The 25,568-nt window shown below is 43.0% G+C and overlaps 1 protein-coding gene and 1 long non-coding RNA gene across 2 annotated transcripts in view; one reads left to right on the forward strand and one right to left on the reverse strand.

Annotated features, from left to right (window-relative positions):
- LOC133605732 (uncharacterized) overlaps positions 1-13,790 on the reverse strand; it is a 17,366-nt gene extending 3,576 nt beyond the window's left edge. The window contains exon 1 of the long non-coding RNA XR_009815174.2: positions 13,663-13,790. This is a non-coding gene — a long non-coding RNA (uncharacterized lncRNA). The remainder of the gene's footprint in view (positions 1-13,662) is intronic.
- Positions 1-17,701, forward strand: part of chrnb1l (cholinergic receptor, nicotinic, beta 1 (muscle) like) — an 18,328-nt gene extending 627 nt beyond the window's left edge. The window contains exons 2-11 of the mRNA XM_061959007.2: positions 1,027-1,160; positions 1,241-1,285; positions 3,666-3,775; positions 3,866-3,974; positions 4,051-4,198; positions 4,294-4,479; positions 4,536-4,759; positions 7,368-7,546; positions 16,600-16,738; positions 17,554-17,701. Coding sequence (XP_061814991.2) covers positions 1,027-1,160; positions 1,241-1,285; positions 3,666-3,775; positions 3,866-3,974; positions 4,051-4,198; positions 4,294-4,479; positions 4,536-4,759; positions 7,368-7,546; positions 16,600-16,738; positions 17,554-17,694 — 1,415 coding nt within the window. The 3' untranslated portion in view covers positions 17,695-17,701. The remainder of the gene's footprint in view (positions 1-1,026; positions 1,161-1,240; positions 1,286-3,665; positions 3,776-3,865; positions 3,975-4,050; positions 4,199-4,293; positions 4,480-4,535; positions 4,760-7,367; positions 7,547-16,599; positions 16,739-17,553) is intronic.
- The last annotated feature ends 7,867 nt before the right edge of the window (positions 17,702-25,568 follow it).

The raw sequence follows: 25,568 nt of genomic DNA on the forward strand, positions 1-25,568 counted from the left end.
GCAATCTAATTGCACCAGAGTCCACTTGCATCTCTCAAGCCATGTTTGGTGCACATCAGGGTTGGGATGATGGTGTGCACACTTGACCAGGCAAACAGTGCTGGCAGTCAAGTCTTTGTTTAATTTTGTTTTATTATTATAATTATAAAAGGTCAAGTCAAACTTTATTTATATGGCACATTAAACAATCTAGGTTGACCAAAGTGCTGCATAGGCCACGTAAGACAACAAGGGCAGCAAAGGCAGTAAATAATAAAAGCATATAGTAATAAATTAACAACACACTTCTGCTTAAAACTGATGAGGTAAAACAAGATCAAAACCAAGATGCTTGCCTATTTTCAGTCAAATGCTAATGCTAAAATCGATGTCTTTGTGCAGACCAGAGTTCTGTTTTACTGATCCAAACCTGACGAGTGTGAACTTAGCCTTAGAACCCTGCTTTGTGTGCTGGGATTTTGATTTTCCCAAAGTTTATCCAAAAAGTTGGAAACTTACAATCATCCAAAATGTTTTCAGAGGATAGTCTGACTATGAACTGATGACTCAATGCATTTTTATACCAAGAAAGGTGCTTTGTTTGACCTGTAAACTCTGTTAAACTTTGACCTCATGTCACAAAGGCAAACAACAACCTGATCACCTCTTCTTCAAACCCTAAAAGCAGGTTTTTCTATTGTTCTACTCCTAAAGATCCTGTGAGACAGAGTTCTCTGGCACATTTGATGAAACATATTAACACATCATTGTTTGATAATCAGAGTCTATTTCGGGCCCATATGGCGCTGGTATCCCAGACATCCCTTTGATCCCACTCCCCTGCTGCATATCAATTACATTAGCTCAGTCACCTTTGCTACCCGTCGCACACCACCAGCACCTGCCTTGCTGTCCGTGCACTCTGGGAGTCCAGTCTGTCCTAGTTGGGACACATTCTGAAAGAATGTCAGCACCTTTATGGGTGATCGCACCAATGACTCTTAGTTTAAGTACACAATAAATGCTGCATGCCTTGTGTTTGCTCAGGGGCGTCAGAAATAGAGCGTCGGCTCCATCAGAAGATCTTTAAGAACTACAACCTAAAGGTGCGGCCAGCTCAGTACTGGGAGGAGAGGGTGATGGTGCGTGTGGGGATGACCCTTTCCCAGCTCGTCAGCTTGGTACCACTTCCACACTCACACATGCAAATGCATCTGCTCTGAAATGTACCAATTATTAATGGATGACCTCGAATTTACAGAACCAGAAGAACGGAGAGATGACGACCAACGTGTTCATGAATCTGGTATGTCGTGTTTTAAGCATCCCATGTTTGCATCTTCGCTCTTATTCTCGTGCTTTCCATTTAAAGTGGAGAAATTGGCATTTTTTTCCCACATTGAAAAATCTAATGATTCGGAGGCCATATTGCTATATCAGAGGCGGGCTGTGCGTTTCCCATCCAGGCCTTCAGTGGTGTCCGACTTCAAAGATTACTTCTCAAAATACCATAATTGATGTCACCACATGACCATTGCTGATGAAATACTATACAGGAACACATTTACGCCCTACTGGGCATTCATCAACATTATACAAAACGGGTTAATTTCTGGCGAATTTAAAAATCAATTAAAAGGCATCAGCAATTAAAACATATCTTATGTGGTACTGTCAACATTTTAATTGCAAAAAACATACTAAAAGTAAAAAAATAAGATATTTGAACTCATAATTAGTAGGACCTATTATACGCAGTATAAGCCAATGGTACCCCTCGTCGTTGGCTTAGTCGAGTGAAAATGGCAAGCATTTCATCGCCAGAACAACTGAGCTCGCTTCCAGGGTTGGCCGATCATCTCACAAGATGTCGTTTCTCTTTAATTATCCTTCTTGAAAATGGCTTTGCAAATACATATCTGCCACCTAATCAGCGTTTTGTTCTCCTTCACTGCTATCCTGGTCTGGCTACGGCGCAACACTTCCTGCTTCCTGCTATATTGAAACTTGTGAATGGATACTCACTTTGGAATGACAAGTGAGTATCCAATCACAGTCCCGTTAACATCAGACTACTTAGATAGGCTACTGTCAACAACTTGTGATCCGATTGGCTATCGCAACTGTCTCTCAAGTCTATGTGTTCTCAAATTCATCTGCTAACGGTCCTGATGAGTATCCAATCCCAGGACGCGTAAATGTCACGTTCAACCTTAGGCCATCTAGAAGGCCTTACTGACAACAACTTGTGATCTGATTGGCTATCGCAACTGTCTATCACTGTATGTCCCCGATCACTTACAGTGCACGGACGCCCGCATTGTTGATTCTGAAGGCCTCTGGCAGATTTCGTACAGCATGGCAACATAAGCTAGCGGAATTCTGATTGGATACAAACTAAAATTAAAAACAGCACTGGAGGGAGCATAATATGATATGAAGAGAATATAAATACTTTTAGATATTTAGGGAAAGTAAATAAAAAAATAATTGTATCTTTAATTATGATCATGATTTCTGGTTATGTTAGGTCAGCAGAGAAGGCCTTGCTGGTCCTGACGGCCCATCAATACGCTATATACACTACTCATAAAACGTTAGGGATATTTGGCTTTCAAGTGGAAATTCAGGATGAAGCTACAGTAAAATGCAATAAAACCTTACAGTTAAACTTAAAGGGACCCTCCAATGCTGACGACATTGGCACTTATTACATAGTTCTGGACTTAAAAATTATGTCCACGGGTACAATTCCCCCACAGTAGTAATTCTAGGCTTGTTTTCGAACAAGTTTCAGCACATTTTGGAACTCCCACGTTTGGCTCCAAAATCCTGCTGACGTCACCTACAGAAGACTGGAGGCAATTTTATATTGTGTAGTATATGTTTTGGTAGCATCTTCATCCCAGATTATTTTCATGCAGAATTTGAAGGAATTAGCAGAGATGGCTGCCAGATGCATTTTTTCAGGTTGTAGCAATACAACTAAATAATGGGTCAGCCTGCATACATTTTCAAATGTTGGCAATATGAGGAAAGTATGGACCTGTTCAGTCAAATTGACTGGCGCAAAAAGGGGCGGGGCAAGCGAGAGGAGTGTCATTTGCATAGATAATTTTTAATGATTCTGTCATGTGACGCCGAAAATCAGGAATCATCTGTGCATAATACAAATTAATTTCTCCCTTTTCGACTGATATTTTTCTCAAGATGCTTGAGAGAATGCTGAAAAAGCATTAGGCTATGGTGTGCTTGGAAGAAGAGATGGCAGAGCACGGAAGTTCCGAAATGGCAATTCTTTTATATTAATTTTTGTTAAAAATGTTAACCATATCAGTATTGAAGTAATCATGGACCAGGGTGACAAAAACATGCAATGAAGTATAAAAATAACAGTTTTACATGCCTTTATCCACACTGTCTATGCGGGGAAATGAGATCCAGTTCTGTAGATGACATCACACCAAGAGGGGGTGGCATATTGAGTCTGGCAATAGAAAGGGGGCGTTCCAAGTACAGTTAGTTATCTATCAATTACTCCTAAACAAATTGATATTATGGTAGAATAAAAACTGTCAGATCCATCTTCAATGGCAAAAAATACATGAAGAATTTGTTGGTAAAATGCCGGTCATCGAGACGCAATGCAAATTAATTTCTCCCTTCTCCAAACTTTTGAATGAAAGGAGTGGCGAGACTACCGCCTGTCATGGGACCCAAAAGATTATGACAACATTAATGTTTTGAGGATTCCTGCCAACAAGGTGTGGCGCCCTGATATCTACCTCATAAACAAGTGAGTGATACTCTCAATTAAACCCCAATAAGATTGTATTTTACAGAGGAGTTGGAATTTTACGGCATATTTCCTTGGTTTTCTCCACAGCAATGACGGTCAGTTTGATGTCGCGCTCTATGTCAACGTCTTGGTGTACAATGACGGCACAGTCAACTGGCTCCCGCCGGCCATCTACCGCAGCTCCTGCTCTATCGAGGTGCAGTCTAGTCGCAGAGCATGGTCTCCATATTGAAATATTCTACCTCATAGCCTTTTATGAATACAACCTTCAGGTTGCATATTTCCCCTTCGACTGGCAAAACTGCAGCATGATATTCCGCTCGTATACGTATGACGCCTCGGAAGTGGACCTGCAGTATTTTCTGGATGATGACGGCAACGAGATCCGGGAGATTGTCATTGACGAGAATGCATTCACGGGTGGGTGAGGATGTTTTTCTGCATGTCCCCGCTCATTCTGACACTGAGCTATTACTTTTACTGTCTTTAATTCCACTTCCTGTGTTCACCAACAGAGAACGGGGAGTGGGCCATATGCCACAAGCCCTCGAGGAAGAACGTCAAGGATGATCTGTATGAGGACATCACCTTCTACTTGATCATCGAAAGGAAGCCTCTCTTCTATATCATCAACATCATCGTTCCCTGCATCCTAACCAGCGTCTTGGCTATTTTTGTCTTCTACCTGCCCCCCGGAGCAGGTCAGTCCAAAAACAACACTTTTACTTGTCCAGTCACTTTCTCAACTTATCTTCAGGCGAGAAGATGACCCTCTCCATTTCGGTCCTGATCGCCTTGACTGTCTTTATGCTCCTGCTGGCGGACAAAGTCCCCGAGACGTCGCTCGCCATCCCCATTATTGTCAACTACGTGATGTTCACCATGATCCTGGTCACCTTCTCTGTCATCCTGAGTGTGGTCGTTCTCAACTTGCACCACCGCAGCCCCAGCACGCACATCATGCCCAACTGGGTTCGAAAGGTGAGATCTTGGTTCTCCCTCTACAGCAGGGGTCTCAAACTAATTTTACCTGGGGGTCAATGGAAGGTGAAGAGTAAAACACAGTGCAGTGGAACCTCGATCTACAAACTTAATTGGTTTTTGAACATGGTTCGCCGACCGAAACGGTCGCATAGTGAAACAGATTACCCCATAAAAAACAATGTAAACATGAGTAATTGGTTTTCCATCCATTTTCTACTGATTGTCCCGTTCGGCGTCTAGGGCGGGTGCTTGAGCCTATCTCAGCTGCTTTGGGCGGAAGGCGGGGTACACCCTGGACAAGTCGCCACGTCATCGCAAGGCCAACACATATAGACAGACAACATTCACACACTAGGGCCAATTTAGTGTTGCCAATCAACCTATTCCCAGGTTTTAGCTTCGACAAAAGTCCCTATTTCATATTAAAAAATGCACACTTTGAAGACACTATAATGTGGGTATATACTGTATTTGTATCAAAATAACATACAAAGCAGGTAATGGCTCAAATATCTTTTTTTTATCCAAACACAACACCCAGCAGGCACAAGAAATTGACACAACGTTGATTATACATACAGTACATGTCCTTTAAAACTGACTTTAAAACAACGTTGCAAAATAGTTGTATTTATAAATTGAGACAACGTTGATATCCAATGTTGGATCCATGTTGTTGGTTGGGAAATGACCATAATTCAATGGTCAAATCAACGTCAGAAAGCATGTTGTTTCAACGTTATGTTTGAGTTGCTCAATGTCAGGACCTAATTCAACAAGTTCTCAACTTTGTTTTGATGTCTTCAATCAATCAATCAATCAATGTTTATTTATATAGCCCTAAATCACAAGTGTCTCAAAGGGCTGCACAAGCCACAACGACATCCTCGGTACAGAACCCACATAATGGCAAGGAAAAACTCACCCCAGTGGGACGTTGATGTGAATGACTATCAGAAACTTCGGAGAGGACCGCATATGTGGGTAACCCCCCCCCCCTCTAGAGGAGACTGAATGCAATGGCTGTCGATTGGGTCTGACATAATATTGTGAGAGTCCAGTCCATAGTGGATGCAACATAATAGTAAGAGTCCAGTCCATAGTGGGGCCAGCAGGAAACCATCCCGAGCGGAGACGGGTCAGCAGCGCAGAGATGTTCCCAACCGATGCCTGCTGAGCAACAACAACAGCCAACTTAACTGTCAATGCATCCTCACAATACAAAAGTCCCTTTGGTGCACTCCAAAATGTTACCAAACATGTTGCTACAGAAAAAAACAAAAAGAGAAAGTACATTTCCCTAGTGTCCTTGAATATTTGTGGCACTTGTTGAACAATCTGGGAGTGGTAAACAAGCATAGCGTCACCTTCCACCCTTTGCTAGCATTAGCACAAACGTGCAGTGTGAGGCTTGTGTTCCGGTACTGCATTCTCCTTTCCTGAAATAAAAGGTCCCCTCTGGCATCTTTTTCCGAAAAAAAAAGTCAGGTCATATCACAGTAAAAAGATAAGTAGAAAGTCCCCTTTGCAGATAAAATCCGAGTTGAAGCGGCAGCTTTGTCTGAGCAGCCTCGCCATCAGCGGCAATGCTTCACCCGACGCTGTGAATGATGGCTCCTCTTTTTAAACTTTTCCAATCGCCTTAAACTGATTTTCCATGCTGTGTTCCAGCATGGTCACTTTTAGGTATCAAGTCGCCATATAAATGGCATTCCTTCTCTCAAATGCTATCGCCGGCTAGGTGCTTCAAATTTAGCTAGACCAGCAACAGCTTTTCCACCTTGTCTTGAACTTTCTCTTCGTCCTTGCGAAGACATTCAACTCCTTCGGCAAAGTCCGCAACAATATAAACGTCCTTTTTTTTTGATAAAGGTTGCAAATGTGGACTTGTTTCTTCTATATTTGTCAGACAATCCATGTGCTTTTGGCAACGCTGCAGCGGTTTACCCCGAGCAAAAAATGTCAACGGGATGTGGCGTCAGGGGCCCATCTCTTCAAAATGGCATTTTCTAGGAAGCGTTGTCATCAAAAAGGCAGCCCACATAGAGCTTCCGGCGGCAAACAAAATTAATTAATAAATGAAAAAATTAATGAAGCGACCGTACACCAAGACATTGGTCGCACACTGAGGCATATTTGGCTCGATCTAAACGTTCGTTGACCAAAATGAGCGCAAATTGAGGCATTTGTGAATCAAGGTTCCATTATATCACATTTTACCTGCCTGACTAAATTTGTCACCTACTTCCAACAGCAGCTATAGTGACTCATAAATATGGTAGGCCTTAAAACATTTGAAATTTGAAAATTGTTATATTTTGACACTGTTGAGTTTCCTATAAGATGGTCCGAACCACTTCCGCTTGCTTACAGGAAGTTGCTTATTGTGTTGCCCATTGTATCATTTAGTTATTGTGCTGTATTGTAGTTGGTGTTCTTTCTGATGGGATTCAAGATGGCCATAATATATTCAACTATTAGCCATGCAGGGCCGCAATTACACTAAACTATGAAGTTAAGTAGAGGGCTCCAGCGCAAGTTTGAAACCGCTGATCTACAGTCCGGAGAATCCAGATGGTTCAGTAGACTTTTTTGTCGTTTTTAGCTCTGCATTAACTTCCTGCCCAAGTACATCGGCATGACCCGACCGGAGCCAGACGAGTGTGTGCTGAAGGAGGACTCTTGCGACGAAACCCCCGTCCCCAACTTCAACGAACGCCAGCCGGGAGGGGAGTACTTCTTTCGCAAGATCAACCCAGATCTTGTCATACCCTGGAGAGGCAGGTAAAGAATGTAAAGAATCATTTACTTCCACATAAACAGCCTCCTTAGGCAGAACCCTGGTCCTAGCCATCTTGGCCCATTACCAGGGCATCTGAGTCATGCTAAGCCCCTAACTCCGCCCACAGTCGCCAGCGCCTAAGCTGCTGTTTAGGTTGGGCATCAGGGTCTAATCCTGTTGAAAGTAGGTGGAGGGAGTGTGAAGATTTGTGTGTGGATGCTGGAGCAGGACTTGGCAGGACAACATATGAGTCAAGTGTATTAAACAGACAAGAAGTCAGTCTTTGCAGCTCATTTATGGGAGTTGTGTGCATGTATGCACCCTTATGCTCGTCGTGGACGTGCAGTATTTGTGGGTTTCATTATGACTGGCCAGTGTGTGTCAGCAGTTGTCAATGCAAGCTGTGGAATGAGGATGGCATGTAAAGCATAACATAGCTCCACAATGACTATATGCACACGCGCACACTCACACAAACACACACATACTCATTTCATGGTTGCTCGTTCTGTTGTCGCTCCGTTTCTAGGCGACTCTCAGAACCTGTCAGAACCTTGCTGACGCCTGGCGCCGTCCGTTGCGGTGCGTGCTGCTGGCTCTCAACCGCACACGCCATAAACACGACGCCATCCAAGTGCGTGCAGACTGTATGAAGGTGCCAGCTTGACAATGCACACCCCGTTTTTTTCTTAGAACCTGGAAGGCAGGGGTGTCAAATTTTCCAGCAAATGCAGCATAAAAGGGGTCGGATTAAGATATTTTGTCATTGTGGTCTAAATAACATGTATTGGTGGTTTTAATAGATTGTGTTTAACAGACCACCTTCAAGCCCTTTTCTGACCATCTCTTCAAGGTGCGTTGTTTTGTGGGCGGTCTTATTTACGTGCCTCTACTTCGACTGCATCTTCTCCCCGTCAGCAATGTTGTAGTTTTTAGCGCTTCCATATGGAGACTACTGACAGATATAATTCTGAACTATAGGCTACATTGTATCAGTAATAATGACAACAGTGGAGGATGCATGTGCATGTACAAGTCCCACAACAAGTGGACTGTAAAAGAAAATAACCTTACTGACTACGATGGTGGACTCAGGCAAAAATCTTCAGGTAAATCTTTACCATATACGAAGATATCCACTGACGTCACACCTGGGAAAAATGTCACACAGATACCAATAGGTAAAAAAATAGTTTTTTGCATAATAAGTCCCCTTTAAGAAAACTTTAGGGATGAAGGATGTATATGTAAGTGTGCACATATTATATTACAGGGTTTCCCCCTTTACTGCCAAGATACCTGGGACGGTGGGGCGTGGTTAAGGGCGTGGTCACCATGACGTCATGGAATTATTTGCATCATTCGCTATGATTATATATTCAATTTCTTTAAAAAGGCTCAAAAAATGTATACATACATTTAAAAAACAAATCTGTTATTATTAGTAATAACATTTTTTTTTTTATCGTTTTGCCATATTTTCAATTGTTGCTGCTTATTGTACAAACCCCGTTTCCATATGAGTTGGGAAATTGTGTTAGATGTAAATATAAACGGAATTCAATTATTTGCAAATCCTTTTCAACCCATATTCAATTGAATGCACTACAAAGACAAGATATTTGATATTCAAACTCATAAACTTTATTTATTTTTTTGCAAATAATCATTAACTTAGAATTTCATGGCTGCAACATGTGCCAAAGTAGTTGGGAAAGGGCATGTTCACCACTGTGTTACATCACCTTTTCTTTTAACAACACTCAATAAACGATTGGGAACTGAGGAAACTAATTGTTGAAGCTTTGAAAGTGGAATTATTTCCCATTCTTGTTTTATGTAGAGCTTCAGTCGTTCAACAGTCCGGGGTCTCCGCTGTCGTATTTTACGCTTCATAACGCGCCACACATTTTCGATGGGAGACAGGTCTGGACTGCAGGCGGGCCAGGAAAGTACCCGCACTCTTTTTTTTACGAAGCAACGCTGTTGTAACACGTGCTGAATGTGGCTTGGCATTGTCTTGCTGAAATAAGCAGGAGCGTCCATGAAAAAGACGGCGCTTAGATGGCAGCATATGTTGTTCCAAAACCTGTATGTACCTTTCAGAATTAATGGTGCCTTCACAGATGTGTAAGTTACCCATGCCTTGGGTACTAATGCACCCCCATACCATCACAGATGCTGGCTTTTGAACTTTGCGTCGATAACAGTCTGGATGGTTCGCTTCCCCTTTGGTCCAGATGACACGATGTCGAATATTTCCAAAAACAATTTGAAATGTGGACTCGTCAGACCACAGAACAAGCGCGGACTCACATAGACGAAAGTGTTTTCACGGGAGGTACAACCTGTTGGAATTGTCCTGTTTGTTATCATAAGATTGGTAATAAAATGTAAAAATAACATCAGACTTTGTTTGATTTCTTCTGGGAGCTACAATATAACATATTACTTTAATTTGTTTTCAAGTAAAAAAAAAAACAACATATTTTCAAGGTGTAGCGGTAATAAAAATGCCGTGACGGCACGCCACATTCAATTACATCAAAGGAAAACCCTGTATTAATATAATGGGTATATAATTAATAAATAATAGAATTCGATATTAAGAGTATGTGAAAGTTTGACTTCTCTTTTGTTTACTTCTGTCACAACCTCCTTAATGTTTTGTAATAAAACAGAAATACCAAACAGCTCAAATGCAGCAAACATGGATAAGTGTAGAGAGAGGGTTTTGCATTTTTGCCATCATTTATTGTAGTGGAATTTAAATGGGTGTAATTTAGAAATTTGTATGGTGCTTCGATGTTGGATAATTAATATCCACAAAGTTGAGTGAGCAGGTTGTGTTATATGTGACCATGTGCGTTGACTTTGTGTGTCAATAGCAGTTTTTTGTGCCACAAGTAAGAAAGTTTGTTTGGTTTGGGCCATATTAGTAAATGTTGTGCAGTGTGCACTTTAACGTACAAGTCATTGACATATCTAATTCACATTGTCCACTCAAGGTCGGCAGATTCGCAGCAATTAAAATGTCAGATATCTACAATTAATTTAGTGGGCCAGATTCCTTATTAAACTTGTGACGTCTCGCGGACTAAACTGAAGACACCGGCAGGCAGCACTTGGACTGCGGGCGGCAATTTGGACATCCATCCATCCATTTTCTACCGCTTATTCCCTTCGGGGTCGCTGGAGCCTATCTTAGCTACAATCGGGCGGAAGGCGGGGTACACCCTGGACAAGTCGCCACCTCATCGCAGGGCCAACACAGATAGACAGACAACATTCACACTCACATTCACACACTAGGGCCAATTTAGTGTTGCCAATCAACCTATCCCCAGGTGCATGTTTTTGGAAATGGGAGGAAGCCGGAGTACCCGGGGGGAACCCACGCAGTCATGGGGAGGACATGCAAACTCCACACAGAAAGATCCCGAGGCCGGGATTGAACTCACGACTACTCAGGACCTTCGTTTTGTGAGGCAGATGCACTAACCCCTCTTCCACCGTGCTGCCCATTCCTATTCTAAAAGCCATTTCACAATATCCACATCTTGGCTTTGTGTTAAAGGTGAAACAACCAAATAATGTCACATCTGATAATACATCTCATTAGTCATTAATAATCAAATATTTTTATTTTTAAAATATGCCCAAGCCCAATTACAAACAAACTGCAGACTGAAAATGGCCCCACAGCTCCTCTACTATAGAAAGCACAATTAAACTAAACTAAATGAATATATAATTAATGCAATGAAATGCACAATGCATTTAAATTTGTATGGTCAAATTATTAAATGTTTTAATCAGATTCATCACAGGATTGTAGATGTTTTTAATTTTGATAAATCACAATTAAAGGAGCTGTTTCCAACTTGCTCAAGGTTACATTTTTCAAACCAAAATATATAAAAAGAACAGATTACCATTAGTGGTTTAACAGAACATATATATATATTTTTTTAATGTCTATATTTTTCCCAATTACTAATTATTAGGGGTGTAACGGAACCTATCCCAGCTGCACTGTAGAAAAAAATAGTGCGTTGATCGGAGCTTTACAGGAGAGGTTTGGGACAAACACTATTAAACTCAGGACAGCTGTAGGGCGTGAATTAGTTAGCGACTTATTTATGTGGTAACCATAACCAACAAGTGGTTGGATATATGTTGCTGTGGCTTCAAAAAGATGGGTCATGTGTTTAAAAATATATTTGCATTATTGCCATTGATGCAAGTTAACATGTTGGCCGGACACCATTTGCGGAATGCTGCACCAGAATGTTTCGTCTTACTGTATGTTTTGCTTTGTGGAGCAGCTGTGTGTGCCTGTTTTTGTCTATGTGTGTGCGTGTGCGTGTGCGTGTGTGATGTGGGGGTAATAGAAACAAACCAGTCAAAGGTCCTGACCCTGCAAGCAGTGTTTTGGTAGTGTGTTGCTGCTGTCACTCAGAGCTCAGAAGAGCTGCACATGCATTTGTGTCCTCTGCTGGACAGCAACTGTTACTTTGTCCCTGGAAAGGTCGTCAACAGCACATGTACCAAACAAATGGGAGTGGGTGTTGGGGTGCACATTTTCTGTGGAGGTCAAACATAACTATTTAAGATCGAAATATATCAACATTATTTTGCCGTTTTAAAACATAACTTTTAATATCTGATACAAACAAACAAATGTAATTAACATGCATGTTCATATATAGGTAAAATTAAAAACTAGGGATGTCCGATTATGGCTTTTTGCCGATATCCGATATTCCCCAACTCTTTAATTACCGATACCGATATCAACCGATATATGCAGTCGTGGAATTAACACATTATTATGCCTAATTTGGACAACCAGGTACGGTGAAGATAAGGTACTTTAAAAAGAAATGTATACAATAAGATAAAAAAATTAAAAACATTTTCTTGAACAAAAAAGAAAGTAAAACAATATAAAAACAGATACATAGAAACTAGTAATTAATGAAAATTAGTAAAGTGAAGTGAATTATATTTATATAGCGCTTTTTCTCTAGTGACTCAAAGCGCTTTACATAGTGAAACCCAATATCTAAGTTACATTTAAACCAGTGTGGGAGGCACTGGGAGCAGGTGTGTAAAGTGTCTTGCCCAAGGAAGTGACTAGGATGGCGGAAACGGGGATCGAACCTGTAACCCTCAAGTTGCTGGCACGGCCACTCTACCAACCGAGCTATACCGCACCAAAAATTAACTGTTAAAGGTTAGTACTATTAGTGGGCCAGCAGCACGCACAATCATGTGTGCTTACGGACTGTATCTCTTGCAGACTGTATTGATATATATTGATATATAATGTAGGAACCAGAATATAATAACAGAAAGAAACAACCCTTTTGTGTGAATGAGTGTGAATGAGTGTAAATGGGGGAGGGAGGTTTTTTGGGTTGGTGCACTAATTGTAAGTGTATCTTGTGTTTTTTATGTTGATTTAATAAAAAAATAAAAAAAAATAAAAAATAAAAAAAACGATACCGATTTAAAAAAAAAACGATACCGATAATTTCCGATATACCATTTTAACGCATTTATCGGCCGATAATATCGGCAGGCCGATATCGGACATCGCTATTAAAAACATTAGAATATCGCGTAAAAGTCTATTTCAGTGTTTCAACTTCAAATGTGAAACCAATAAGTGATATAAACTCATTACATACAAAATGAAATATGGCAAGCTTTTATTTGTTATAATTTTGAAGTTAATGGTTTTCAGTTTTTTAAAACCCTAAATTTTCAGAAATGTTCAGGTAGAAGTTGTCATAAGCTGTAAGCCATAACCATCAAAATTAATTTAAAGGAACACTTGAAATATCTTGAGTTGCATGTTAAAAGCTTATGTCTATTATTAATTTCACCTTTTAAATCTGCCGTAAATTCCAGACTATTAGACGCAACTTTTTTCCTACACTTAACACACTGCGGCTTATTAAACGGTGCGGCAATTTATGGATCACTCTTCACTGACGGCCATAATACAAATAGTGTCACAAGGTGTTGGTGACGACCCCCAAGATGCAGAGATGGCAGGCTTGGTGCAGGAAAACACGATTTAATGTCCAAAATAAGGCAAAATACAAACCAGGAACCAGGAGCAGGCAAACTGGAGACAGGGAACAGGAACCAGCAAACAGGAAACATGGAAACAGCAAACAGTCCACAGCATACAGCATACCGCTTACAGCTACAACGACAGCGACAATACTCCAGTCCTGACTGGAGGGCAAAGCAGGTCTAAATAGCAGCCGGCTGATTGACACCAGGTGTGGCCAGGTGCCAATCAGCCGCAGCTGAGGGGAAACAGCGCTCAGGGAGACAAGCAGGAAACTGAACCAAAATAAGAGCGCTGACAGGAAATAAAAACGAACACAGAGGAAAAACCAAAACGTAGCTGAACTGTCAGTGACAAACCTGACAAATAGGTTAAAAAAAAACAAAAAAAACAAGCAAATACGCTGACATTTTATTTTATAGTTTGTGCTGTGGCGCCATCTTTTGGACGAGTTTGCTCAGTGCAGGTGTTGCAGCGTCCTTCAATTTAGGGCTTTTAACCGAAAGTAGAAGTGCCGTTCAGTCTTCTAGCCGCCCATAGCGTTTCTACTTGTACGGATTCTTCATTCATCAGCCCAAGCAACGTTTGTAAGTTTTACAATGTAACTGTAACAATTCTTACTTACTAAACCGTCCTGTGTGATGTCTGTAGGAGTGTTTTCATGTACATTTGTACGTGCTATCGTTAAGTAATGACGCTAGTGTCGTTAGCATTAGCTAATATGCTAACACGAGTGTCTGAGTTAGTCTTATTAACTTAAAAAACTATAGCCTGGAATTATGGTAATTGCTGGAATAAAAAAATGTTTTGCACAATATTAAAACATTTTAAAATCACTATACCAGCTTCCAAGAAGTAACTAATACATTCATCAAAGAATGTATTTTCCATTTTTGATGTGTTTTTTTGTTTTTATTTTATTCCTGCAATGTTCTACGGGCCCATAAAAAATAACTGTGTTCAGCAAGTGGCCTCCAGGCCACACTTTGCCTACCTGGTGAAATAAGTCAACCAGTGGTGTTGCCAAACAACAGAAGAGTGCGTCTGAGCTGTGTTTTCTTTGTAGGAAGTGATAATGTTAGGGTTGCTTGTTTCAGGAGGTTTTCTGCACTTTGTGGTAATGCACGCTTGCTGGGCTTGTGGTAGCGGATCTCCACTCTTACGCGAATACTTTGGTGACCGCTTGTGTTTGATTACTGAATAAATGCAAGACTTCAAATATGTACTGTACCTCTTTTACTTGCTAAATATGGTGACAAAGTTGCTAAAGTGCATCACAGATCATTTCTGCCATGCATGTATGAGGTGTGTTCTGAAGCGTTATTACGCCCCACCTACAGTTACACTGCTGCAGTTCCCTTATAATTAGTTTATACGCAAGGGTGAACTGGGAGCAACAAATCAGAATTTGTGACAGGCTTCCACAAATAATTAAATCTGTGGGAAACACAAGTTCATTTTTTAAACAGATAGGTGCTCACGCGCCAACAATTGAAATGGCTTGCTGAGGAAAAAGTGTTTTCAGAACTGGTGATACTGAAAAAAGCAGGTATCAATGTATCTTTTGGGGACATTTGCCTCAATGTCTGCTCTGAAGAGCGTGTTGGCGATCAGTGGTGGAACATTGATTGACGCGAGTTCCTAAAACATTATTTTCGCCCGTTTCTGCTAATTTGTCAACTAGTTTATTTTGTATCCGGCTATTTCGGTGAATAATGATGATGCTTACGATAAGCGTCATCATTATACGCCATTATGCGACCGTAGCGCAGGAGAGTTCACACTGAAGTCGCATCATAACACTGTCTGATTGATTTGTAATATAAAACTCATAATAATAACGTCTATAATATTGCTGACAGAAAAATTATTATCATACCGTATGATGAGCAAAGCCCACTAATACAGCTTTGCAGTGTACTGTGGCTGTGCTACTTAACTGATGTAGTTTATTAGCCTTAGTGTTATTTTAGAGTCGTGTTTTGAGGGCTCTGAAAACTGGATGCACTGACTTTGATATAGTCAAAAAAGTGGATTTATATGGGTGTTTTTTATCTTCACTTTTATTGTTTTCACCATAAATGGCAGGTTGTTGTGATAGTCCATAACACCCATCCCTACTGGCCAGGTGTGGCCTGTGGGTCTTCAATTTGACATCTGTGGTCTAAATGCCTTAAATTACCATTACAGTGATAACAGGAACTAACAATATTGCCAATTCGATTCCTTCAATCAAATCAATCATTTCTTCAATTCTGAATCAAAAAGTTTGTGCACAGACAACATATCTTTGGGTGGACATCCAGCCCCTGTTTTCCAGGCAAAATAAGTTTCTTTCCACTAGAACCTGCGCTGTTTTCAGGTCAACTCTGTTCTTCAAATCCAGTGACTCCCCTGGATACAACGTTGATTATACATAGATTTCCTTTAAAACTGACTTTGAAACAATGTTGCAAAATAGTTGTATATGTAAATTGAGACAATGTTGGTGTCTAACATCAGCTCCATGTTGTTGGTTGGGAAATTACCAAATTTAAATGGTCAAATCAACATCACAACTTGACATTGAATAAGCGTCAAAAAGCATGTTGTTTTAACGTTGTAGTTGTGGTGGAAAATATTAGTTGGAAAATGACCAACATTCAATGGTCAAGTCAAAGTCAGAACCTAACATTGATTAAACGTCGTCAAAAAGCATGTTGTTCCAGCGTTAGGTTTGAGTTGCTCAATGTCAGGAACTAACTCAACAAGTTCTCAACATTGTTTTGATGTCTTGTGCCTGCTGGGAACTTTCAAATGGTTTGGTGCCAAATCATTTTCTGCAAATCAACTGGGGTCACTTGAGCTCAAATGTGAACACTACACATATCTTTTTTTAAAGTTATAGGACTGATCAATGAGTCGAACCACAAGTGTGCCTTAGACTCTGCAGCCTTATGTGAGATGAGCTTTCTTCATCCTTTGAAGATGTGAGAGCCCTGTGAAGCTACAGAGGCTTCCGGAAACAGACGGCTTCTGTCTGGTTCTTCCTCCCAACCTGAAGTCAGCCATCGCCGCCGTGACCTACATGGCCGAGCAGCTTAAGAAGCAAGACACGGATGATGCGGTAAGAAATATGGCTCACCTATGATTCGGGATTCGTACCAAATTCGATACTTTTATTGATACTGACCGAAGTCTGTTGATTCACGCAAAATGAAATGGTGCCATATTTCCTTATCATTGTTGCACGTGACATCACGTGCGGTTGCAAACTTAGCACCGGCTCAAGCACTTGCCCGGGAAACAAGCAGTCAGACACTCAGAACTCAGCCAGACTCTCTCTAGGTAATTTTACACTTTTCCATGCTAGCAGAGCCAGAAAAAGGTGCTCCAAAGTACGTTATGCGCTAGCTCAATGCTAATTTACATTGGATTTGCCATAGACATGCTAAAGATTAGCATTAGCAATTTTACATGGCAATTTCAACACCTCCAAATTTGGTAATGAAAATGACAACTAAGATGCACTTTACAATCAAACAGCTGGTGTGTAATAATAACAATACTTTCAGCACGTACAACCAGGGGCGCCGAAAAGGGGGGGTAAAGGAGACTGATTCTAGGGGCCCATGATGGAGGGGGGCCCAGAGAGACCCCTAATGATGATGAAATTATAATACAGAAAAAATAATGACACTGTGTTGGGGGCCCTGTAAAGATTCTTTTCATGGGGCCCAAAATCCCTAGCGGCGCCCCTGCGTACAACACTTTGTAAGACAAAACAAAAGACTGCCACATTAATTTTAATGGCAAAGACTACTTCCTGGTTATGGCAACATGCCATAGTCTGTACACTACTGCCATCTAATGTCTTGTAATTGCAAATGCATGCATTGTTGTGCGGTTGACACTCATGTGTGTGTGCGTGTGTGTGTGTAGATGACAGAGGACTGGCAGTACATCGCCCTTGTGGTGGACCGTCTCTTCCTGTGGCTCTTCGTCATCATCACCACATTGGGCACCTTGGCCATGTTCTTGGACGCCAGTTTCAACTACACACCTGACAACCCCTTCCCATAAGGGGGCGCCAAATCACCTTTTATCCGTTATTGTGTTGCTGTCAAAGGAAAACTGCACTTTCCTTTAGCCCATCATCCACAATCACTAAGTAAAACAAGAACACACGTGCTTCCCTTTTCTGTGCATTCTAAATAGTAAAAAAAAACAAAAAACTGCTGGTACAATGTGGCGAACAAGGTTGTTTATGAGTATTCATAAATTAGCTTAAATTACAGGGCTGTAAAAAAAAAAATCCATAAACCAACCAAGGATAACACATGTTCATGCATTGACCTGCATATTAACGAAGCTATAGCAACATTGTTATGTAAGAGCAGAGAGGGACTACTTTTCTGGCGTGGTGACACATGGCCTTGCTCCCCCTGTTTTTACTTTCACTAGAGCTATAGGTAGTGCTAGCCATTTGCTTTTTTCTGATGCTACTCCTGTATTGTCTTGAGTTTGAAAAAGTTAAACTGGATTATAAAATATGCATCTTACTTGTATGGCAGAAAGCCAAGCAGTTGGTCAACTTTGAAATTCCACATGATACGTAAAAATATGGACCGTGAGAAGCAGTGAATACTTGGCTCTAAACAAATGAAACACAGAATAAGATCCGACAACATCACTAGGAATAATTTTTCATCTGAGGAATGAGGATTATGCTGAATTTAGCATCTCACAGAGAGCACAAGTGCTGAAAGATACAACCATCCCAGTGAGAGCGGCCATTGTAAGTCACTGTTTTATGTTCTTATTTCAAACGTGTGACATGATAAGGCTCCAATGCTCTTACAAAGTCCGGCATTAGTGGTTGGAAAGACAGAAAGTGCTCTCCATGCTGTTGTTAATGGACGTAGTGTTCCTTGCTATGAGTTCTGTGAAATCAATGTACTCAGAAAATAAGATACAGTAATGTTGAAAATAACAAAAATTCTGTAAATATTACATGTTACTATGAATGTCCCTCTTACCACATTACATACAGCATGTACAAACCCCGCTTCCATATGAGTTGGGAAATTGTGTTAGATGTAAATATAAACGGAATACAAAGATTTGCAAATCATTTTCAACCCATATTCAGTTGAATGCACTACAAAGACAAGATATTTGATGTTCAAACTCATAAACTTTATTTTTTTTTGTAAATAATAATTAACTTAGAATTTCATGGCTGCAACACGTGCCAATGGAGTTGGGAAGTGGCATGTTCACCACTGTGTTACATGGCCTTTCCTTTAAACAACATTCAGTAAACGTTTGGGAACTGAGGACACACATTTTTTAAGCTTCTCAGGTGGAATTCTTTCCCATTCTTGCTTGATGTACAGCTTAAGTTGTTCAACAGTCCGGTGTCTCCGTTGTGGTATTTTAAGCTTCATAATGCGCCACACATTTTCAATGGGAGACAGGTTTGGACTACAGGCAGGCCAGTCTAGTACCCGCACTCTTTTACTATGAAGCCACGTTGATGTAGCACGTGGCTTGGCATTGTCTTGCTGAAATAAGCAGGGGCGTCCATGGTAACGTTGCTTGGATGGCAACATATGTTGCTCCAAAACCTGTATGTACCTTTCAGCATTAATGGCGCCTTCACAGATGTGTAAGTTACCCATATCTTGGGCACTAATACACCCCCATACCATCACAGATGCTGGCTTTTCAACTTTGCGCCTATAACAATCCGGATGGTTCTTTTCCTCTTTGGTCCGGAGGACACGACGTCCACAGTTTCCAAATCAATTTGAAATGTGGACTCGTCAGACCACAAAACACTTTTCCACTTTGTATCAGTCTATCTTAGATGAGCTCAGGCCCAGCGAAGCCGACGGCGTTTCTGGGTGTTGTTGATAAACGATTTTCGCCTTGCATAGGAGAGTTTTAACTTGCACTTACAGATGTAGCGACCAACTGTAGTTACTGACAGTGGGTTTCTGAAGTGTTCCTGAGCCCATGTGGTGATATCCTTTACACACTGATGTCGCTTGTTGATGCAGTACAGCCTGAGGGATCGAAGGTCACGGGCTTAGCTGTTTACGTGCAGTGATTTCTCCAGATTCTCTGAACCCTTTCATGATATTACTGTTAGGATCCGCTGCCCGGATCATATTTTTGTTTTTGTTTTCAAGTCACTTGTGTTTTCAGCACCTCTTGAGTTTGTTTGTTTCTGTTGCCATGACGGCAGATTATAGTCACCTGCCTCTGGTTAGTGTTCCGGACGCGCACCTGTTGCCCGGGCACTAATCAGAGGGCTATTTAGTTTACGCGCTGGCCTCACTCGGTCTGTTGGTCTTGTTTGCTCCTACGCAACAAGTTACGCTCTTGGTTTCTCTCATAGTCTACATTTTTGATATTAGCATCTTTTGGCTACCCTCTTGTTTTCCGTGCCGTGGTGCACCGCGCAGCTTTTTGTTCTGCAATCAGAATAAATCATTTATTCTCACCTGCAAGCCGCTTCCTGACATCCCTCTGCATCTTGAAAAGACGACCTCTGGCATCACAATGCCACGTAAGCGTAACAGAAGACCAACAGCAAACAGTCTTTTTGAAGAGGGCATGGAGGATTCCGGCTACGGGACGTGGCTGGTCTTAAAGGCGATGGAGAGAGAAACTCTCCAGTATTCCCCTTTGGAGCGCGAAGACCTTTTGTGGGGGCCTGACGGTTCGTTGGTCCAAATCGACTCCATCTGGCCCGGGGATGTCCGCTCACAGCCAGCCCGAACGCGTCAGCGAAAGCGGAAGTCAGCCAAGAAGACTTCGGCTCGCGGCAAAGACGCACCTATCCCACAGCTTTTCCCTCCGGAGCACAGCCAGCTACAAGCAGCCCAGGATTTTCCTCAAATATTTGGTAATTATAATGACCATATTTTCAAAGATTCCTCCGACTGGCCTGTCAATCACTGGGATTGCAGCTATGACGTCATTCCGTTGTCGCCCCCCGAGGACACGCCCCCGTCCACTTTTGATGACGTCATAGAAAAAGACATTTTTTTGCATTCTGTTAATTCTTACTGTCAGCCACTTCCTAATGACTTTAATTTGACAATTAAACACTATCAGGACATTTTTGTTAATTCTAGGTCTAGTCAGTCCCACTCACCTTCTGACTTTCAAGCTCAGCCTCCAATTACTTTGGCCCCATCCCTTAAGGCTCAAGCTCCACCCACTCCTCTGTCTGCTGTGCCACGTGCTGCTCTGCCTTTTCCACTTCCTGTTCCAGCCCAGTCATCTTCCGAGACACCCCTCGAGAAGTACAGTCCTGCTTGGGTGGATGAGTGGTACCGGAAGGTACTGATTGAACTAAGACTTGAGGAACAATCCCAAGCGGCAAAGGACACTCCGCATTCTATTGAAGAGCAGAATAGACAATTTGGACAATCACCTCCTCCCTTCCACCCCTAAAGACTGTTCCAGACTGCACAAGACGCGTCTGGGATCCGCTTCTTGAGGGGGGGGCTAGTACTGGGTGCTTTGCTAGTGGGCGAGCACAGCTGCGCCCAGCCAAGCCCAAACCTCCATGCCGGCCTCCGCCACCAGTCCTCCGGCATGCTAAGCCGCAACCCCCTGCCCGGCCGCCACCACCGGTTTTTCGGCATGCTAAGCCGCAACCTCCTGCCCGGCCGCCACCACCAGTCCTTCGGCGTGCTAAGCCGCAACCCCCGGCCAGGCCACCTCCGCCAAAGTCACGCTCAGCACCTGCTCCAAGTCTGGTTCCCACACCAGCACCTGCTCCAAGTCTGGTTCCCACACCAGCACCTGCTCCAAGTCTGGTTCCCACACCAGCACCTGCTCCCACGGCAACGACAGCCCGGACGCCTGCTCCGCCCACGCCGGCAGACGAGCTGCCTGCTCCGCCCACGCCGGCAGACGAGCCGCCTGCTCCGCCTCTGGCTCCGCCCACGCCGACAGACGAGCCGCCTGCTCCGCCTCTGGCTCCGCCCACGCCAACAGACGAGCCGCCTGCTCCGCCCACGGCGACAGACGATCCGCCTGCTCCGCCTCTGGCTCCGCCCACGCCGACAGACGAGCCGCCTGCTCCGCCTCTGGCTCCGCCCACGCCGACAGAGTCGCTGCCTCCTGTTTCCACGGCGACGACGCTTCCTGTTTCCACGGCGACGACGCTTCCTGTTTCCACGGCGACGACGCTTCCTGTTTCCACGGCGACGACGACGCTTCCTGTTTCCAAGGCGACGACGACTCCTCCTGTTTCCACGGCGACGACGACTCCTCCTGCTTCCACGGCGACGACGACTCCTCCTGCTTCCACGGCGACGACAACTCCTCCTGCTTCCACGGCGACGACGACTCCTCCTGCTTCCTCGGCGACGTCTGCTCTCTCGCCCTCATCGTCGTCTCAGCGACCTCGAGTGGTCTGGCTGTGCAAGCGGCGCTCTCGGAGGTTTGTGTATGGACGCCAGTGGTGCAAACAGCAGCGACACCCGAGACGCAGTCGCAGAACTCTCCGGCTGCTGAACTTCTGGCGCCACTCACGCCCACCTTCTCGGCAGCCACGAATGTGGCCTTTCCGTGGTCGCCCGCCTTGCCTCCGGCAGCGGCGTTCCATTCGCCGCCGCCACCTGACTTGTCCCCGGTGGATTCGGGGACACGTGGCCTGGCGACCCTCCGCCAAATCCTCCCTCCACCCTCCCTTGACTCTTGAACTTTGTTATAGTCGGGGGGGTTTTAGTTTTGCCACGGGACATCTGGAATCTGTCCCTTAAGGGGGGGGTACTGTTAGAATCCGCTGCCCGGATCATATTTTTGTTTTTGTTTTCAAGTCACTTGTGTTTTCAGCACCTCTTGAGTTTGTTTGTTTCTGTTGCCATGACGGCAGATTATAGTCACCTGCCTCTGGTTAGTGTTCCGGACGCGCACCTGTTGCCCGGGCACTAATCAGAGGGCTATTTAGTTTACGCGCTGGCCTCACTCGGTCTGTTGGTCTTGTTTGCTCCTACGCAACAAGTTACGCTCTTGGTTTCTCTCATAGTCTACATTTTTGATATTAGCATCTTTTGGCTACCCTCTTGTTTTCCGTGCCGTGGTGCACCGCGCAGCTTTTTGTTCTGCAATCAGAATAAATCATTTATTCTCACCTGCAAGCCGCTTCCTGACATCCCTCTGCATCTTGAAAAGACGACCTCTGGCATCACAATGCCACGTAAGCGTAACAATTACGGACCATAGATGGTGAAATCCCTAAATTCCTTGCAATAGCTGGTTGAGAAAGGTTTTTCTAAACTGTTCAACAATTTGCTCACACATTTGTTGACAAAGTGGTGACCCTCGCCCCATCCTTGCTTGTGAATGACTGAGCATTTGATGGAATCTACCCAATCATGGCACCCACCTGTTCCCAATTTGCCTGTTCACCTGTGGGATGTTCCAATTAAGTGTTTGATGAGCATTCCTCAACTTTATCAGTATTTATTGCCACATTTCCCAACTTCTTTGTCACGTGTTGCTGGCATCAAATTCTAAAGTTAATGATTATTTGCAAAAAAAAAAATGTTTATCAGTTTGAACATCAAATATGTTGTCTTTGTAGCATATTCAACTGAATATGGGTTGAAAATGATTTGTAAATCGTTGTATTCCGTTTATATTTACATCTAACACAATTTCCCAACTCATATGGAAACGGGTTTGTATATGAAACGTTGTTGGAGGTTTTTGGATGGTTTTTAGATGGCTTGATATGGCAGATTACAGTGTATCTGTAATGATGCCACATGTTGGATTTTGGCGTGACCCCAGGTTACAGAGACATTAGACGATGTGCAGGTAAAAAGGTTGTCTAATTAGAATAAGTAAGGAGCACCAGCGTGAGACAAGCAGTCAACCACGGGTAAAAATACTGAAGCTTGTTGTAGGCAGAAAACATGTAAAGATGCATGCAAGCAATGCAATTTATCCTACAAAGCATTCTGATTAGCTACAAAGGATATGTGTGTCAGTTCAGCGCTCCAACAGGAAGTGGAAAACAAGGGAGGAAGGAACACTGAAACAAAAATATCACAAAACACAGTAAAACAATGACAAAGTCCAAAACTGTCACGTGGCATCATGACAAAATACCCATTGCCTGCGTTGTTGGCCGCCTCGTACTAGCAGTTTTTCACTATCTAAAAGTCACAGAAAAGGGAAAGACAAGTGCATTGTAGTCTCATAAGGGGTTTGTGGACGATGGACAAAATTCCAGGGAAAAAAAAGGGCTGTTTTCCTTTCACTTTTGTACCTCCAAAGCAGCTCAACATAATGAGACTTGTAAATGATTGTGTTTGTGTCTCCTATCAGTTTTAAAGTGATCTAATTATGTCAGGTATTTAACTTAAACAACGCTATTTGTCCGTAATTTTTGTTTAAAAGATATGAATAAAAAATACATTTAAAAAATGGTGGCGACTTGTCCAGGGTTTACCCCGCCTTTCGCCCGAATGCAGCTGAGATAGGCTCCAGCACCTCCGTGATCCCAAAAGGACAAGCGGTAGAAAATGGATGGATGGAAATAATAATAGCAATATTGCGATTCTCTTATTGGTGTCTCTGGACCATAACTTCCGCGATAGACGAGGGATTTCAGTCAAAGTGAAAAACGGTGGTGTGGGCACTTGTCCGCTAGAGGGCAGCAACCTGTACATATTTCAAACTACAAGGAGATTGCATGACCATAAAGTGTGAGTTTTTTTAAATGCGTTCGTTATGTCTCATCTCGATTACTTGATTGATTGATTAATATCAATCAATCAATCAATGATAAAGTTTTACAGAGAACAATAATGCTGCGTTTGGTTAGTTTATTACATTTGTGGTGGCACAAGCAATTATGAATCATCTCTGCACTTTCATTAATTTGCAATAACACAAATTAAATGCTTTAAGACACAGTAGCTTCCTTTTCGGCACACACAACAAAACACTCCGGGACATTAATTGGCTTCCACAGAGTGTGATGTCATCAGCTGTTTTCCTGCTCGCTGATGTGCAGCGGCAGAGAGAAACTGTCCACATGGTGCACCTAGATTTTCTTTTTTACAGTCCAAGAGAAAAGAAGGCCTTGCTCTGTCTCCAGAGGACCACAGTCCACCGGTCGCTGATTCAACACTAAAGTTGCATAAGAGGATGACATCGAGCGTGAAGCAAAAGGGCGCTGTTCCCCTCGTTTGTGCAGATTTAAGCTTTTCAGGGAAAAGCTGTGCGTGGGTGCTGTATCTACATCCCGGGAGGGGGGGGAACTTGTGGGACTTCAATCACTGGAGTCGCCCTCCTTCTCGCGCACTTCAGCCCAGGAGGAGGCCTCAGAAATGTGAGGGGGTAAAAATCCCCATGAGAGAATGCAGTCAGTGCTCCTCTTTGGGCTGATTTAGCTTTCCCCGCCCCCCCTTTTGCTTCAGCCTTAAGCAGCGAGACAAATGTGTGTTTACTGCTCTAATAAAGAAAGGAAAAGTGAAGTGCAAGAAGAAGGAAGGACGGGGGCGGCTTTAAAGTGCAATTTTTGTCTTGTGTGCGAGCCAAGAGGACATCATATAAATTAGGTTACCAACGGAGACGACACTGGAAGGCGCCGAGGACTGTCCACAGCAACACACAACCTACATGCCTTCATCCTTGCTATCAAAGCGAAGGGGGGGTCTTGGGCAACAAGGAGGCGTTTGTCGAGGCGACAAGAGACAAAAGTTCAGCACAAGTCAAAAAATAAGCCGATGGCAGACACTGTAGTATCTGCTAAATCCATCCAGGGTGGAGGGGTGGAGGTGAGCATGCTCCACCTCATCACCTGCCAGATTGTTTGGGCACAATGCTCAGTACTTCCTCTCTCATTTTCCCTGTCCGGTGTGAAAGTTAGCGGCACAAAACCACGTCTATAAAAGGCCTCTTTGATGTGTTTCGTG

This window comes from Nerophis lumbriciformis, linkage group LG05, assembly GCF_033978685.3.
Source record: "Nerophis lumbriciformis linkage group LG05, RoL_Nlum_v2.1, whole genome shotgun sequence".
Classification (NCBI taxonomy): Eukaryota; Metazoa; Chordata; class Actinopteri; order Syngnathiformes; family Syngnathidae; genus Nerophis; species Nerophis lumbriciformis.